Below are 18,373 nucleotides of genomic sequence, written 5' to 3'. Positions count from 1 at the left end.
TGATCAGACATAGTGGTATGACATCCACAGCAGAATATATTCAATTAGAAAGGTGATTAAATCATTGTCTTCAACAAATCTCAATTACACTAAGGTGAGTTAAATCAGGCTATTTCACGGCCAGCTCAGATTTTGTGGGTTTTATCTATTAACTTCACTGCTATCATTATACGTGGCTTATTAACTGTTTTTCTTCACCCTACTTATGTCCCTCCTTTTCCTTTGCTGCCCTTGATCAGCGCGCCTAATTAACAGCTCGGTTCTGCGCGATCCTTAATAGCACAAAAATGCAGCTCTCTGAAACCAGCTTTTGGCTTCACTCGGACAAGCAGCTCGGAAGTTTACGAGGTGGATGGAGGAAGGCATGACCGGTAAGCGGGCGGGCGAGCAGTGTGATCTCGTTAGTCTCGGTTCCCGAGCGACGGGAGAGCCGCGTACGCCTCGTTAGCCCGGCGGTATCCCCCCGACAGCACGCTGCCATTGCATCCAACGATAGATGAAGCGCCAGCAAGCGACAGGACAGGCCTGGAGGCCAGAGAGCCGGCCCGCAGCGTCTGGTCGCCCCTGCCCGCCTCCAGCAGCCGGGATATCCCAGGGCCAGGGGCTTCGAGGGGGTCGCACCTTTATTGTCCTCTGCCAGAGGCACAGCGACAAACCCATCAACAGCTCCTGCCACATTCCGGGAAGAGAGCAACCGCTGTTCCCGTTAGAAACAGAGGCTATCTCCATCCCGAGCTATAAACCGACTCTGGCAGGGCCGGCCGAGAAGTGCCTTGCTCGAAGAGGCCGCTCGGCCTCACCGCCGGTGGTGCATTCATAGACCGGATATCAAACCTCCGCACCCCGGGCCCTGACCGCCCACCAACGACTGCCTCTGGCAGGCAGTTTCGGTCCCGCGGCCCTTGAGAGCTCGCCCCGCCCCCTGCGAGGTCACGCCCAGGAGGCGTGGCTTAGCCCCTCCGCGCGCGCCAAGCGGGCGGGGGAGAAACTATGCGCATGCGTAATTCACGGTCCTCCGCTTTTCTCCGCCCCCGACCGGTTTCCAACGCAAAGTGCGGTTTAGAGCATGCGTTGGCTACGCGCCGAGCGTCTGATTGGCTGTCCGGTACCTTCAGGCCAATAGCAGTGCCGGTTCCTTTGGAGGTGTGGTGGTTCTGCTTTCCAATGGGATTGGAGGTTGTTGTCAGGTGGTGCTTGCCGCTTTCCTTCCTTTCCCAGGTGGGCTTCCGCCAAAGATGGCAGCTGCGGCGCGGCCGGGGCCCGGCGTGGAGGAGCTGGTGCTGCTGGAGAAGCTACTGGGCCTGCCGAAAGGGAGCAAGTACGGCGTCCAGGGGGAGCGGAAGGTGAAGGGAGCGAGGAGGGGCTGGCAGCGGGCGGGGGTTCACCCACCCTCTTCCCCAGCGGTCTCTTACCTCGCCGCTTCCCCTCCCACCTCTCCGGCCCGGCCCTGCCAGATCATTCCCTTCACCGCCGTTGCGACGGTGGCTGAGACACACACCCCCCTCCCCCCCCCCCCCCCCCCCCCAAACTCCTTTTCCCTTGGGGGGGCGGGCCGTGCCCCGTGTTGGCCTCAGCTGCCCATCCCGTTTCCGTCAGCTCTTCGCTTGAGCGGGGGTTTCGTTTTCTTTCCCCGAGCCTCTTCCTTCATCACCCGCCCTAAGTTGTGGCTGTAGGGCCTCGCTGCCTACTCGTAGGTTCTGGAAACTTCTTTGTTCCGCCTGTGGAAGGAAAATTGTCTGTCGTTGGAGGGATGTTGGCTTAAAATGTGCTTGTTCTTACACCACCCCTCCCTATGCTTTTCTTGTGCCAGCGCAAGTTACATCTGTGCTGGAGTGGTTAAATTGCATGGAAAAAAAGATACGATTTTAATATTAAGAAAGTATCTGTAGTGAGGAGTTATTGCTCTTAAATATTTTGCTTTTTTAAGTAGAAGTCTTGGCGTTTTGAAATTTTTACGGAAACATTAGGTTCTGTAGTTTAAGAGGCATCTTAGGCCTGAAAAGTGTAATATGGAGCTGAGAGTGTTACATATGTGTAAGGGCCTTTACATGATGCTTTTGGAGAAAGATAACAGAAAAGAAGGTGTGTGGTTGCCTTGTGTTAGTTGCTTTGTAGGGTTTTTTCCCCTTGACTTTACTGCTTATGATTAAAGTCCTGAATATCAGTATATGCATTCTTCAGTTGCAAAAGCTTCCTTAATTATTTGACAACCTGAGTGGTATTTTAATGCTGTTGCTGTAAAGCAGAAGTCTGAAAAGTCAAGTAACTAGATCGATCTGCACTTTTCCAGACTGCATGTTGAGAGAAAAAAGTGAATAATTGTTAGAGAATCATGGTGCAACTACAAAATGAAAATCATGATTTTAGCTTGTACTTTATGTTAATTAAATCCAAACATAAAAGCTCCTTTGTGTGGTCAGATACTTTGAAAAAAGAAAGTATTGCATTTTAATCAGCAGCTTTTGTCTTTTGATGTTGTAAATGACTGAATGGGCTTTAGTCTGTTGCAGTTAGTTTCAATTCATTCACTTAATTTCTGATTCTTAGCAGTTCAGTTTATTTTCCCCCAGTTTAGTATGTGCTAGTGTCACTAACAAAGACATGGTTAAAGCTAGAGGTGTGTTGTGTTGTCCTCCCCTGATATCAGTGAATTACTAACATATGTCAGAGCATTTGGGAATAGAATAGTAAGTATGAATAAGCATTTTGGTAAACCTTGCTGCTGTAATCTGCCCAGAGAGAAATTGGGTGCTGCTGACTTTACAATCCTAAGTCAGAGTCCTGAATTTGAAAATAAGTTAAAAGTTAATTACATTTCTGACAGTGTTAGAATGAGCAATAACATTTCTTGCTAATAGAGGCAGAATTTTATTAATTTGAGCTAAAGGTATCTTGGCTTATGCATATTCAGTACTGTTTCTTCTATAAAAAATGAAAATATACCACCCCAAAGAGTAAGAAGAGAATATACACATGGTTTTAATATTACAACCTTTAGTATCAGTATTTCTGAATTCCAATATATTGCTTTAAAGATCCTTCTGAAGAGCAAAAAGAAAAAAAAAAAGTATTCTTACTGCACTTTTTTTTTTTCTTATTCTAGGTTCCTGTTCTTCAGACAAACAATGGACCTGGTCTGACAGGAATAATGACCATAGCTGCCTACTTAGTTAAACAGGCCAAGAAAGAGCAACTGCTTGGAAGTACTGCAGAAGAGAAAGCTCTTGTCCAGCAGTGGTTGGAATATAGAGTGACTCAAGTAGATGGAAGCTCTAGTAAAGAAGATACAAGGATAATTCTGAAGGTAAGGAGTATTTAATTACCTTGCCACTGAATTTTGGAGTGACCTAGCCCTTGAAGAAAAGTACGGTGCTGATGTGTGTGAACAACCGAGTAATAAAACTGAGTAAATGGTGAAAACTTGGCAGTATCTCTCAGTACTGGCTTTTATTCTGCTTGCTGCTTTTCACTTTTCTTGACAAAAATACCCCAACAACCTGAAATAAGAGGGAAAAGAGCTTCAACTGTAAAGTATGGGAAGCAGAGCTCTTAGTGTTTTATGGCTGTAGTGCTGGAAACTACCCAGGGTGTTCCAGATAGTTTAGAGGTTGTTCAGCTGCCTAGTCTTGTATTTGCTGTGTAAGATGGCATTTTCCTACTATCCTACAACAATTTGACGCTGTATTTCAAGATAACACTGCTCTGACTGTTTTAAGAGCAATTCTTATTGATTTGTTAATTATGGAATACAGGCCATACTTTATGTTGTAGTACTTGATACTGATATCAAAAGGAGTTAGTGGACAGAATTCCTGTGTTGGAAATCATAAAGGCACTTTGCAAAACTACCCTTCACGTAGTTAACCTTATATGGTGGGTTTAGTCTGCTGTAGTAAATGTTTCTTGTAGTCTGAAGTTTAGTTTCTCTTAGGCAGGTGGAAACATAAAAGAGGATCTCAAGGGTCACTCTGTTACTTGAGCAAGAAATATATGGCAAGGAGTAGATAGCAAAACTTACTCTATTTCCTCCTTACTTCTTGTGACTGATAATGAAGGCAAAATAAATAATCTTGTGACAAGACTGATTTTTGAAGTCTTGTGGGAACAGAGCTTGAAGAGAAAATTTGATTTAACTATTATTTTTATTAAACTGTTAAATTTGATAACACTGTTAAGTGTTAAGGGCTCTGTTTAATAAGTGTATATGAAACTAGTAAAATTCAATCAGTTTTTGAAGTGTTAATTTTTTTCTAATTTTAAAGGTGTATTTTAGATGGCAAGTATGCAATGCTCAGTGCTACTTTTGACTCTGGGTTTAGAAATAGCTTTGTGACATAAGAGGTATTAGGAAGGTTGATTTTACATGAGGCTAGCAGAGTCTTAACACTTCTAACTTCTGTTAGGTGTGGTAAGTCTGAGTCAACTAGAACTATTGCAGAAACCAAAGATAAACTAAAGCAGCATTCAAGAGTTAACATGTTGTGTTACATAGTCAAAAAAAGATCTTGCATCTTAAAATTGTGCCAAGCAAAACCCTGTTAGTAATCTGTTGTCCTTTTCAAACTGACAGCCTCCTTGATCTTGAGGACTTTGAATGTTATGCCTGCTTTACAAGGATCAACTTGGTGAAAGCTCTAAAGAACCATTTTTTTCTTTTATGCCCCAAATAATCTGAGTTACCAAGATCTCATTGTAGCTATGTAATATCTTCCATCAGTTAAGCATCAGTTTGTTTATATTGCTTCTCTTTTTGTAACAAACTGCTCTCATTTTCTACATGCAAATGCTATCAAAACCTTTACAGTCATGGTTACTCTACAGATATCGCACAAAAACTGTCTACCTTTGGGATTTCTGAAACTTTACTGAAGGAGGCATTGATTAATCGGGGTTTAATTTCAGGTTTACCTGTACTTTGAGCAGGTGGTATGACTGGGTGGCCCTCGGAGGTTCCTGTTGTCTAATTAATGTTGTTTTAATAAAACCTTTATGACAAGTATGACATAATTTCAGTCATTTTTTCAAACAAACTGGTGATGCCTTTTGTTCTTTCCCAAACTGTGAGAAGACCATATGAGAATAAATAACTTTTATTTACTTTTCTTGCTCTTCTGTTATACAAAAAACAAAAGCAAGTTTTCTGTCTTGTTATAACAAAATACATGTGCTCTGGATGGCTTAAGTGATGGTACCTTTGTCAGCACACACGAGTATCTCTAGAACTGCATTTGAGTATTAAAACTAGACACAGTGATACGATTTCATGTTGAAGCTGATACCTCTTTTCAGTTTCAGTCTTAGAAGCACTGGCAGTGTTGAAAAGACAGTATACTGAAACACAAATATGTAGATAAATCGAGTGTTTCCAAACAAAGCAGAATTTCCCTATTGAGAAATGGTGTCATTTGAGGGAGAATCTCTGCCTTTAAGTATTATCTGGTAGATATTGCAACTTTAAAATTTTCCTGTGGATTTTTTTTTTTCTTAGCAGATGTTGAATAACCAGAATGTATTTTGACACAGGGCTGCTGTGGAATTGTTCCAACACTAATAATTTCATAGTATAGCAATTAAGATTTTTTTTTTCTTTTAATTTGTTCTCTTGCTACCATGATTAATCAGAAAAAGAGGCAGCCTACCATTAAAGTATACTATGCCAAGAGGGAGTAGGAATGAAAAAAAAATTAAAAACTAAAATAGGAAGGGAAGTCTGAGGTTGTAGTTTTACAACGTGTCTGGAATACACAATGGCAGTCTTGGGACAGCTGCAGCCTAGAGCCACAATTTATAATAAGCTGCCAAAAACAGTTCAGTTACTTCTGCTATAAACTTTAGTCTGTCTCTGTTTAACCCTTAATTGAGGTGATGTGGTTCTGAAAAATGTCAGTAACTGGTTTAATGTTTGATAATTTGATTAGGAAGGGGTTTCTGTTGGCCTTAGGAAAATAGGTTCTTAAGTTGTTCTTGCTGGTGTGTTGACTCTTACTTGGCATGAAAGCAATCATGAAGTAGCCAGACCATCTCAGCCAGGTTTTTTATTTTCATTCAGAGCAAATGCCATGCTGTTTTAAGTGGCCAATGAAAGTGTTCTTGGAGTTTGGTTTTTGATTTATGCTCCTGTATTGAGCAAAATAAACAGGAGTAGTACCTCTGGGCTGTTCTTCAGCATATATGCAGGAATGATGGTTGTTAATAGTGGTGACAGCATAATATCTAATGCATTATATTAACTTTGTTGTCCACAGGACGAGAGAGTATTTTCCTTTGCTTCTTTGATATTTGATTAATGGTAAATGAAGCTTCATAGGAAAAAAATGGAAAACTACTGAGGAGTTGTGCCTGATAACTACCAGTTTTGCTATTCTTCCAGGAAGGAACTGAATGTTTGTGAGACACTTGTGCCATCAGATGTCCACTTAGGTGTTAATTGATTCAGTTGAAGAGATTTGAATGTCTGTCTTTAGAGTTCTTCCACCCTACTACATCTTCAGGGGCATATGCTAAATAATTGTGAGCTTGCTATAGAAATCTCTAGATTCTGAACGATAATTATAGCAAAGAATTTTTGTGTTCTGCTTTTAGTGTCTTAAACAAAAAATGTTCCATGATTTCAACTAGTTTTGTCCTAATTTCCTGTGCTGTCTGGCTAGAAACATGAAATCCAATTAGAAATCTGAGTAAGAGAGTTTCAATTCTTACTTAATGTCCTTGTTTGAAAAATTACTGTTTCTACAAATACATAAGCAGGTTAATCCATACTCTGCCCATGCCATTAATCACAGTTCTTGTACACTGTTTTTTGACAGACTTCTAAATGGGATGCCTACCCTGGCAAGCTTGTTCAGCAAGTCTTTATTAAACTTCAAGTTTCTGTATTCACTTCTCTCCCTTTTCTGTTAGCACCGGGATATTTTTGTTCACTTGCAGGTGTAAAAGATTCTATTTTGATTACTTGAGCAATGTGTCTTAAGTATCTTTTCTTCTGTCTCTTACAGGAGATTGTTGAATGTATGTTGAATGTAATACTCATCCAGACCAGGTTTAGTTCATAGTTTGCCAGTAAGAGAAGTCTTGCGTGAGAATTAAAAATATGCCTATGCCCCAGCAGTGCAGTTCTACTTTTCTTGGGTATGGCTGCAGAATCCTTTCTTGAGTTCTGCATCGTCAGAGGCTTTCCTGATACATTTGAGAGTGCTCAGCTCTTTGTCTTTGCATGATGAGATATAAAGGCATTTAGGGTATAAATGACCTTGAGAATACTGCTGATTGCAAGGATGTGCTTCTGTGCACACGCAGTATGTGCTGGACATACATACGGGCACCAGTGGTGTGTTGTGGACAAAATACCCAAAACAGTATCAGTATTAGATCCATTGTCAGCTCTTGAGTCATGTAAGAAGCAGCTGTTACTTATCTGAGCTATTCTCTTGACTTGTGGTGGTTGGAAGGGATTCAGTTGCCTTAATGGATGAATTGGATTACAGATAATTAAATTGCATATTTAAAAGATAATAAGTGATACTGTGGGGTAGCCAGAAGTGTGCCGTGGGTGGGGTGTGTTGAGCTGTTGCTCCAGATATATGCTGTAAATTGGAATTTTTTTTTCTTCATAAAACAAGGGACTGGGAATCCATCAGCCCATAAATAATGCAACATCTCTTCTTCCTGTTGCTTTTTTCCCCTTATACCCAAAAATGGAATTGGAATTGCGGTGGTTTTTCGTATACTAGTGCATCAGACTGCAGTTATGTCTTAAATACCTGTTTGAAATTTGACAAGGGGCTTTCTGAGGGACTGCAACAATAAGTTCATACAATTCCAAGCAATTTCCAAGTCTATTTCAGTCATTTAATATTGGGATTGTATTTATGTAATCAGTTTAAGTAGTGATGCTCAGTACATGAAAGACAATGGTACAAACGACAGACCTGAGTCTCCTGGATGTAATAGAAACTCGGATACAGTTTTGTATTCGTGTTTTTATTAGTCTTTCCAGGACAGGAACACTAGTTCAGTTTAATACCATGGTCACTTATGAAAGCTTGACTTTAACACAGAATTCTTACACAGTTGGCTATCAGCCAATAATATAATCATCTATGGGAAACAAACCCATGAGGCAAGATTAACTAGATGCACCTAGTGCACATGAAAAGAATTGCGCATTTCTGAATTACTTTAACTTACAGGATGAAATTGTAGTATCTATCTGTATTTTATGGAAGGAAAGCACATGATCAAGAAAAGAATTGAAGACTAATTTATCCAAGACTAAGCCATTTTTGCCAAATTCCATTTGTTCAGTTAATTGATTTTGTAAAATTTCATGAACCAGAATAAATAATTGTTCACACTGTAATGTTTTATTTTGCCTTTAAAGTTTTAGGATTTTTTTTTAATTGATTAGTATTCTGCGTATACATGCACAGTATAAAATTTTGAGCAGGGAAATAAATGTGTTGATTGTGTCTTCATGAATGATGAAGTTTTTACTTTATGAAATCCTCAGTCCGTAGCTTGGACTAAGGAGAAAGAGGGGAGGGAGGATATAATTTCAGTGGTGTTACTTCTCACTATGTGTTAAATTTGTGGTTAATCAAAGTGAAAAATACCGGTCAAAGAATCTGTGTCACAATAGATGAAGAATGATTAATTTTGTTTTCCTAGTAGACAGATCTCTGGGTATATTTGGGGGTTTTCCTTCCTGCAGACCTTTTCTTGACATTGCATTTGCTTTTGTCATGTGTGTATGAAATTCCACAGAATGGTAGTTATATGATTAAAGTAATCTGAGGGTTTACTAACATGAAGCAGTAAACCAGTCTAAAGAAAAGAAGCTATATAGCCAGGGGCAGATGACCTTACAGAATTTTACTATGCAGGGGTTAATATTTTTCTCCGATTTGCTCTAATAAAAGAAATCAAAGCAGACATGAGGATGTTTAAATACTACAGAAGTACAAGAGTTCTGTCATGAAGAACTTATCAAAGAATTAGGTGGCATAATAGAGTCAAACTTGTTAAAATCAAATGCAGGGTTAGATGTCTTTGTCTCAGCATTTTAGTTTTGTATTTTGGTTGGTTTTACATATGCATTGTAGGATATCTCGATCAGTAAAATTATGGAACCACAAAACTGCAGTCTGCCAATGGCTAGATATAATTTTTAATTGTTCACTAATTATTAACCCCCTTCTCTTTGCCCTAGACTCTTTTTAAAAAAAAATAAAAGATTGTCTTAAAATGGAATGTGTTGTAATTAAGACCGAAAAACTATTTCAGGGACATTTTTTTAAATATTAGTTATATTTGAGTTTCTTACCTCTGTTTCTGGGGCAGGGGAGGGGTGGCTTAAGGAGATTGCTGAGGAAACAGGAGGGCATTTACTACAATTTTTTTCAGTGAGCAGAAGAATACTAACAGGGAGAGCTTCCAGGTTACAAAAACTAAAAGTTGCTTATGCTAGGATCGGGGTTAATATAGGTAACTTTGCTGCTGTGTTTCTTTCTTCAACGTAGGGGGCAGAAAGGCGCATAAATTGAATGAGAAGCAGGTAAGATGTGGAGAAGAGGAGGGAGGTAGAGGTTATGTGTGACTGCCTGTATTATCAGAAGTGGTACACTTGAGGAAGAATAAGTCTGTCAGCCCCCCTGTTTTGCAGCGGAGAATGACTGCATACAAAAAGATGTGAAAAAAGGTCTTTCAGTAGTAGAGATTTGAAATAATTACTCACTGAACCTAAATGGAAGCCTTCTGCTACCCACCCTCAGCCTCTCATACAGAATAGTTGAGAGATGATTTTAAAATGCTGAAGCAGTGTTCTCTTTGAAGGGACTTGGACAACAACTGAATTTACAGTATCAGTCAATAAGAGTTGCTAGCAGTGATTTCAGTGTTAATAAAACCAGGTGTCAAATGCTACTGAAATGGGTAGCAGTTCCAGACTGCTGACCAGCTGCATTGAGTCCTGGAGGACAGGAGAAGCTGCTACTGGAAGAGCAATGCGCTCTCCTTTGATTGTAGAATTGTATTTTCCACTTATCAAATGTTAAATGTCTTTAACAGCAATGCTTCTGAGTCATATGTGCTAACAATAACAAAAGTCTTGGTTTTGGAGTTCCAGTAATTTGGAGCCAAGAAGACAGGCTTGAAAGTACTTGTGTGGAGTCAGATGGGAATATAAAATAAATCACACTTGTATTTACAAAAATTTGAGTGGATATAAGGGGAAGAATTACAAAAAACTATGTACCAGTAGCAAACTGGCTAGTACTGAGTTTAGAGAGCAACATTTACATTTTATTGAATCCTCACTGTCAAAGTATGATAGTTTATTATCTTGACACTTTTTTCTCCTTTGCTGAATAGGGATAAATTTAAGCTGGCATTTATTTTATGTGCATGGTCTCCAGAGTAGATTTTCTGTTATTTTCAACAATTGCCTTAATATTTTGTCTTACGATGTTAATACTACAGCAGTACAATGACTTTTTCATTTTCAGGATCTTAACATACACCTTGAAGATAAAGTCTACCTTGCAGGAAACATTTTTACCTTAGCAGACATTCTGATGTACTATGGATTGCATCATGTCATGGTAAGTGTTATTTGAATTATTTTTGTATGTACAGCTCTCATAATTGTTTATCTAAAGGGCAGCTTATTGTTGTAGAAATTGACCTACTGAATTGCTCAGTGAAAATCACAGAATGAAAATTGAGAGATTTTGTACAAAGATCTTCAAATAAAACGGGTTTAAGTTGTGGGTTTGTTTTTGTGGGATTTTTTTTGTGTTTTTTTGGTTTTTTTTTTCTTTTAGTTTTTTTTTACTTATTTTAATATTTAGGTATGGGTCTGTCAAAAAAGAAGTGTATTACCTGTAGTGTTCCGAATGCTTTAGTTACCTCTACATAACGGGGATAATACCTGTCCCTCTGACATGCATGTGTGTCTGAGAATCAGTGAATTTAATCAACTGGGTGAATGGTTATGTTATACCATTAAAAACAGGACTCTGATTAAAGAGTGCAAGAACAGTACACTTCAAAAGGCAGGCTGAGGCAGAGAAGGGGAGGGAAGATCAAGTAATGGAATACTACCAAAAATGAGAACATAGACTGAGGAGTAGGTTAAATCGAGAAAGTGTGAAGCAGAGGAGCAGGAAGGGAAGCTTCATTTCAGAAGGTTTTTGAAAACATGTTAGAGTAAGTCACCTAGAATTAATTCTGTTAAACTGTATTTGCCTTGTAAAGTATCTTAAGTAATAGGATGGATGTGTTGACTAGAGTGTCAGAATGGGTTACCTTTCACATATGATATGTAGACAGAAAAAATGTGTAAGTACTTTCTAAAAATGACTGTATATGCTGTAGGAGAGTATGAGTTCCAATGATACTTTTTATTTGAAAATAATTTAGGCAGAAGAAAATAAAGCATATTTTAAATTTAGCGTTTGCTCTAGAGTAGACCACCTAATCAAGAAGATAAGCTTTGGGAAATGGAACAGATGGTAGAAACAAATGACCTGGTGTTCCTGGGTGCCTGCAACCATCCAGACACTACTTGGGACAAGTTTATAGTACAGCATCTGTTTCTGAAATGTGTGACTTCATGGAAGTTCATTTTCCGAATCTGAAGGGTATAAAGGGCAAATAATGGGGTGGCTGTCCTAAATAAAGAGGAAAATTTAGAAGCTGCTAGCTGGGAATTGCATGTATTTTGAAGGTTTCAGACTTGATTAATATAGGTTCCTAACTATAAAGGTGAACACTTGAACTGTAGAATCTTGTGATTTATTTTTATTTTTCCTGTAATGAGAGGAGAGTACATCCAGAGCTGCAGCTCTGCCCTAAGCTTTGGGGGGGAAGCTGCTCTATCTCTTAATGTGATGTGGTCTAGTGAAGCAGTTTGTCATACACATGACTGTTTCAACTAAGCCTTGTGCAAAATATCAATAAATGCTTCCTCTAATCCTTCAAGAGAGAAGGTAGAAATAGAAGGCACCGAGAGGGAGATCCACAGTTCTTGCTGTTTAGAACAATGATCTGAAAATACTACTGATAATGACCTTCAGGCTTAATCTCTTACATTTTGATAGACTAACAACTACATGCTACCATGTGCATTAGTAACAAAATACTGTAAATATTAGTGGCAGACCATGATTGTCCTGAATGAGCTGAGTATTATTCAAACATTAAAAGTCTTCTGGTGCGACTTTAATTGGAAATGATTTAAGACCACTCAGTCCTTCTGCACTCAGTTTCATTTCCCTTTTGTAGTGTTTCTGAATATAGATCATACATCTTTGTATTACTTCCTTCCTTCCACCGTCATTAATGAAAGTCAGATCCACAGGTAGTGTTTCAGGCTTACTGCAGACTTGAATTTATTTTGAGTCTAGAAATACACTTGTAATAATAAGGCAGGAACTAAATTGTATACATTATTGTTCTGCATCATAATATAGGTCAAACACCCTAAAAGTGTAATGCTTGATACTAAGTTTTTTCTAAATCGGTGTGATTTACATTGTCATATGTAATTTCATGTCTCCGTGTATCTGATATAAATATTGTTGTCTTTAGACACTTTGATTACTTAAGTACATATGTGGATAAGCATAATGAACAATGAAGTTCTACTAGGTTAAAGCATAGATTGCAGAGAAAACATGAATTTGGAAGCATTGCTTAAGGATAGCTCAAGCAATCAGTAAGCATTAAATTCCCCCTGTGGTAATGAACTTGTTTCCCTATGTTTTTATTCTTAAGTATTTTCAAACAGCAGAAGTTCAGTTCTATTTAAGAGAAATAATCAATACAAAACTTTGTCAGAAGCAAAGAGGTAGTCTGAACTTTGTATGTCTGACTTGGAAATTTCTTTAATAAGGCCTAGAAATAAGTTCTGGGTGAAATTCAGATCTGCAAATGGAAGATGCCTCAGTCAAAGTTTCGGGGTCAAATCAAGTACAAAACGAAGTTGTTCTCCTCAGATCAGAACTAATACTGAACTAAAATGAGAATGCACTAGGAGCTTTTTTTCCACTTATTTTTTTTCCATAATGAACATTTCCTGTAATAAACAGATTGCTGTGAATTTTTGTTAATACTCACCGATACACTGCTTTTAGTAATGAGGTTGTTACCTCATTACTTTCCTTCTGGAAAATTATGCTAGAAATGGTACTTAAACTAAATGCAAAACCAGTTTCACTTTAAAGAGAAGACTTAATTTTAAGCATGTTCCTTCAACAACAGAAAATTAGTCAAAACTATGTAAAAGTGCATATAATTCATTAAAAAAAAAACTGTTTAGCAGGTTGGCGTTGGGGTTTTTTTTCCATCCTCCCCTCATATCTAAAGGCTAAATTTAAAAAGTGAGATTGTATCTTTTTCTTGATGCTGAAGAACTTGAGATATAGGCAGGTATTTTTAGAATTTCCATGCACATTCTGGGTGTGGGAATGGGAATTTTTGCCTCCATCCCCAATGCAACTGAAAGCAAATATAATTAAGGCATGTATATTTATAGCTCTTCTAGAAACTCTTCTAGTTGTGTTGTATGATGACCACCTTGGTTACCCTTTGTGAGCTTCGTGGTGAAAGAATAAGACTTTATTCTTTTTTTTTTTTTTCCCCATGACATAAAAAAGCCTGTCAAATTGAGTGTCTGCTGCTTTGCTATTAAAATAATTGCTTTAATAGCAAATAATTATTTTAACAGCAGAACAGCAGCCTTTCTTAACTTGGGGGAATTATCTAATTTAATGAGGAAGAACAGAAAATACCCATCTAACAATGTTGTAAAAAAACGCCGTGGAAGTGATCTCTAAACAATTAACCTAAGAGTTATGTTCCAAGTAAAAAGTAGAGCATGCCACAAAGTGCTTTTTAATATATTTCACTGATGGAGTACATTATGTAAATAAGTAAAAATATCTTGCTTGTTGTGCCTAGAGTACAGAAAGGGGGTTTTGTTATTAGAGTAGCTGTCTGTTTTGCCCTTCAGATGTTTATTCACTACACGAACAGAACAGAGGAAGACTAGTTTTCCAGACTCTATTTTTTATTTACAGCAGGGAAATACAAAGATTGAGAATTGTCAGTATAAAGTTATGGGAGGAAATACTGTACCTGCTGCAAAATCTGAAATTTAGTTCAGCATTTTCCTAACAAAGTGCTTACCCATTAAAGACTTTCAAAAAAGGCATTGTAATTATAACTTTACACATGCTCAACTGACAGTTAAAGCTGACGGTATTTTTATTACCTGCTGATACTTACATATTTTTCTTCATTTTCAGTAATTTTAAATGGCCTTCGAATACACATGCTGCTCTTTTCATGCTCTATGTTAATTTGTAAAGGGTTCTACAACTTTATACCAAACACTGGCTTCCAACTACCATTATAACAAACTGCAGATGATCAAAGCATTTTCCCTGTAAATGGTGCTGCATGGAAGGTTTTGTCATGGATATCCTGCACTTGCAGAAGCTGAGGCAATTTGTGAAGCACTTAGTGTCACATTTTAATAGCTTCCATTCTTTTTGTAATGCATTTAAAAATTCTGGAGTTTTCCCCTTATCAATGTCATTCTCTTCCACTGGGCTAATGCTGGTTGACTCCTTTATGTTTCTAGCTCAGCAAAAATAATATGTGGCTGTAATTGATTTGTCTGTGCATTTCTGTCAGTCTATACAGCTGTAGGAATAGTGTTTACATTTCCATGCCAGCAGGAAGAAACTCAGATTTTCTCATGCTGCTTAACTGGGGTTCACAGCAGTTCAAAATTGCAGAAGTTTTTGAGGAAATGCATGTGCAGTGCTATGCTTATATTGTGGCAGGTGAGTTCTATAAGAACAGCTAGTTGGGTTTAGGAGCAGCTGCAAGATCCCTGGTTTTTGGTTGTTGCTGCAGTTATTGTGCTCTTAACTGGCTGTTAATAGAGTTTTAATGGTATGTGGCATTGGTTTAGAATTCCTTCCGCAACTCCTTGAAATTATTCTTTCCTCGGTAGTTTTCCCATGGCTCATCTTCTAGTATATATCTATATTTTCTTTTTACAACTACATACTTAAATCTTTACAGTTCTTAGCCCAGTGCTGGGCTGTGTGAAAGAACAGTCAGGAAAAGCAGCAAATATTACAGGCAGCTCTTTTTCAGGAAAGGGCTGGTGCAGCACGAGGTAAAATTTAATGTGAAAGTTAGTTTTGAACACCAGCTTTTCACTTAAATAGCCGAGTAAATGAATGTGTATAGCTCTTCCTGTGATTTAAAGTTTGTTGCAGCATTTGTTTCCAGGTGTCCTGTGCCCAAGATGAAATTTGCAGTGCACCTGCATTATCCATAAAATCTGGCATTTGCAGAACAAGGCATAAGGAATATGGCATCTGTTTAGCTTTTGAGAAGGGGATTAACCTAGATCAGCTCTAGAAGTCTAAATGTGAGAACTATTAGGCACGTCTGGCTGTGATTTGTCTGTTAAAAACTATCCTCTACAGGTGTGCCCTCTTTCATTGACTGCAGGTGTTGTCAAGATGACTAATTTAAGCTTGATGGGTAACTTGGCTAACTGAAAATGAAGTGAGGTGAATCCCGTGCTGCTCAGTTTAAGTATTGGTGAGATGATGAGATAGGGCAGTTGATGTGAGGATCACATTTGTTCCTGATGCAGTTTTTGTAGTCTGTTTTGAGGACTACCTGATACGTAATTCAGTTGTATTGGGTTAATGTGAGGAAACACATGATTGTCTAAACTGATAAGCTGACTTCATAACAGAGGAATGAGGAGACCTAAAATTGCTAATCAAGGAGTAGTAATGCAGGTGATAGAGGATAGGAATAGTTCTTCTGCAGCTGGCTTAATTCTGAAATAATAAAAGACTTCAGTGAGGATGTTGGTGATGTGAACTTTGGCTTTAAAAGATATAGTTAATATCTGTAATAGTACATGACTTCATCTGAGCTAGTCCTCTAATAAAAAGTAAAGGTAGGTTTGAAGCTTCTGATTAATTCTGGCCACAATTCCAGTGGCAAGGAGCTGTTGGAATAGCTAGATTGTAGTTGGAGGCTTCTTCCTGTCTGCTCTTGCAGCTGTTTAGATTTGGATTAAAATAAACAAGTGTATATGCTGTTGACTTGAGAGCACAACAGGATGTCAAACTGTAGGAGTGATAGTACTTTAATAAGTTTATGAAGTATGGACAGGTTTCCAGTTTGGTTTACTGTAGTAATTTGAATCATTCCATTGCTGCCAATGTGAGCTAGCACATCTGAGCATTTAAGTGTTAAGCTATGGTGTTTCTTAGTAACTATTGTATGACCACTGCTCAAAATAGAAAACAACTTTCAACTTTTCTGTCCAGTCTGAAATTGCCTGAAAAAAACCCCATATAGCTGTACTTAGAATACACCTTGAAATACAAAGTGGTTACTTTACTGATAAGACTGCTGGCTAGATTAACATGAAAGACTAGTGCCCCCTGTGGAACTCTTCCCTGCACCCCCAATAATGTATGCTAACCCCATAAATAGATGCATTAAATTCAAGCAGTCTAACACCCTTTTTAACCCATTGTTGTAATGCAAATATATATTCCACCCTCCAAGTCTGTTCATTTGAATTAATTAAAAGTAAATCCATATTTTGGGTTGTGATTTTTTCATATGTGAAGTTAAGATAGAATAGTGCCAGACTGTAACAACTGTTTATGCAAGTTGGAATCAGCTATAAAACTGTCCACTTTTATTTTCCCTTACCACGTTTGACATTAATGATACAGTGCCTTGTTTTATTGGTGCCTTGTGTTTCTTCCCCATGATGCAGTGCCTCGTTTTATTGATGCCTTGTGTTTCTTCCCCATGCAGGTGGACCTCACAGTGCAAGAAAAGGAGAAATACCTTAATGTGTCTCGTTGGTTCAACCACATTCAACATTATCCAGGTGTCCGGCAGCATCTGTCTAATGTAGTCTTTATCAAAAACAGATTATACACTAATGCTCATTAAGGAAAATCTTAATGTCATGTCAGAAGTGTGTTTGGGAGTTTAGAAGTTATACTGTCCAAAACCACTAACTTCCAAATACTGGTTTGTAACTTTCTGTATGTGAACCAAAACTGTTGATGCCTCAAATAGAATTGCATTGAATTACTGTTGTTCATTCAAGAATTTGAACTTATTAAATTGTATCATGTATCTGATTAAATGCAGCAAAGGTGGAAAGATGAAAATTGAGTTTTAAGTCACTATTTTTTGAAAATGAAAAGTTCTTTCAATTAAGTATTCAAGACTAATAACATGGTCCTTATAGGAAAGAATTACTTATTTTCCTTCAATTATTCACTCCTTTTGCTATTTATTGAATTTTTATGTATGTCATGCTTTCTTTTCATTTTATTTTCCATGGATGTTTACACTAGTTTTGTAAAAGTTAAGAGCTATATTGTGTGCCAAGGATATGAAAAAGGGAACATGCAAATGTTACAAAGTATTTATGTGACTGAATAAATTATTTTAAAACTCTTTAGTCTTAATTTGGCTGTGAAACTTCTTAGTAGCTCTACAGTAAAGAAAATTTTGTTTCACCTTCTGCTTCATTTTGTGGTATATGTACTTCTATTTTGATTCTAGAAGTGTCTTCTTTCAAACTGAATAACAAAGGTTATCATTCTCTTAAGATTCCTGCTTCATATGCTGTTTCCACACAAGCGCAAATGCAAGTTTCAAGATGATAAAACCCAAACCACATAACAGGAAAAAAACCAACCTCCCCCTCAATTTAAGACGATAATGAGATCCTCTATCAAGTTTACTCTCAAGGTTGGATCAGCAGGCATTTGGACAGCGCTAACATAATGCCCTAAGGATACACCTGAACTACGTAATTACCTTCTGTGCAATTCAGTTAACGTTTTCTTTTAAAATGCCGAAAGAAATATAAAGATACTTTGATATTTTAATTGGTAAACTTCCATTTTGGTTTCTACAACAGTATTCAGAAAACAACTTCTCAATTGTGGATTCTTTCGTCTTGTGCTCTGCTTTAGAAGCCTCCCATCCAATAAGGTGAATATAAAGGTACCTTGGACAGGTGTTTGAGCCTTAGGAAAAAAAAATAGATACTAAAATCTATCCTAACACATAACAGGATAGGAGAAATTCGCATGAGTAAGCTTATCTTGCACAATTCCAGGCTATTAGGTGTTTTCTGTATATGCATAATTTCCTCAGAGGGTTTACAGGCACACTTTCAGGAATGTCTTATATTGTTAAAAACGAAAATACTCTTGTTTGGTTTGAAAAAGTTCTTATTCTTTCACAGAGGAATTAATTCTTAGCTTCTACTATATCTCCTATAAGTTACCTT

At 37.9% G+C, this 18,373-nt stretch overlaps 1 protein-coding gene across 1 annotated transcript; it reads left to right on the top strand.

Annotated features, from left to right (window-relative positions):
- Positions 1 to 1,188: 1,188 nt before the first annotated feature.
- Positions 1,189 to 17,530, top strand: EEF1E1 (eukaryotic translation elongation factor 1 epsilon 1). The gene is made up of 4 exons (XM_061449432.1): positions 1,189 to 1,343; positions 3,104 to 3,304; positions 10,503 to 10,598; positions 16,873 to 17,530. The coding sequence occupies exons 1-4, from the start codon at positions 1,236 to 1,238 to the stop codon at positions 17,011 to 17,013; spliced, it is 546 nt and encodes a 181-aa protein (XP_061305416.1). The 5' UTR covers positions 1,189 to 1,235; the 3' UTR covers positions 17,014 to 17,530.
- Positions 17,531 to 18,373: the final 843 nt, after the last annotated feature.

The sequence above is a fragment of the Pezoporus flaviventris genome, unplaced genomic scaffold (genome assembly GCF_033815535.1).
Source record: "Pezoporus flaviventris isolate CSIRO_AGI_PZ_B2104156 unplaced genomic scaffold, CSIRO_AGI_Pfla_v1 ptg000007l, whole genome shotgun sequence".
NCBI classification, from domain to species: Eukaryota; Metazoa; Chordata; class Aves; order Psittaciformes; family Psittacidae; genus Pezoporus; species Pezoporus flaviventris.
Note: the sequence above shows the minus strand (reverse complement) of the source record. Positions and strands in the feature narration are given on the sequence as shown.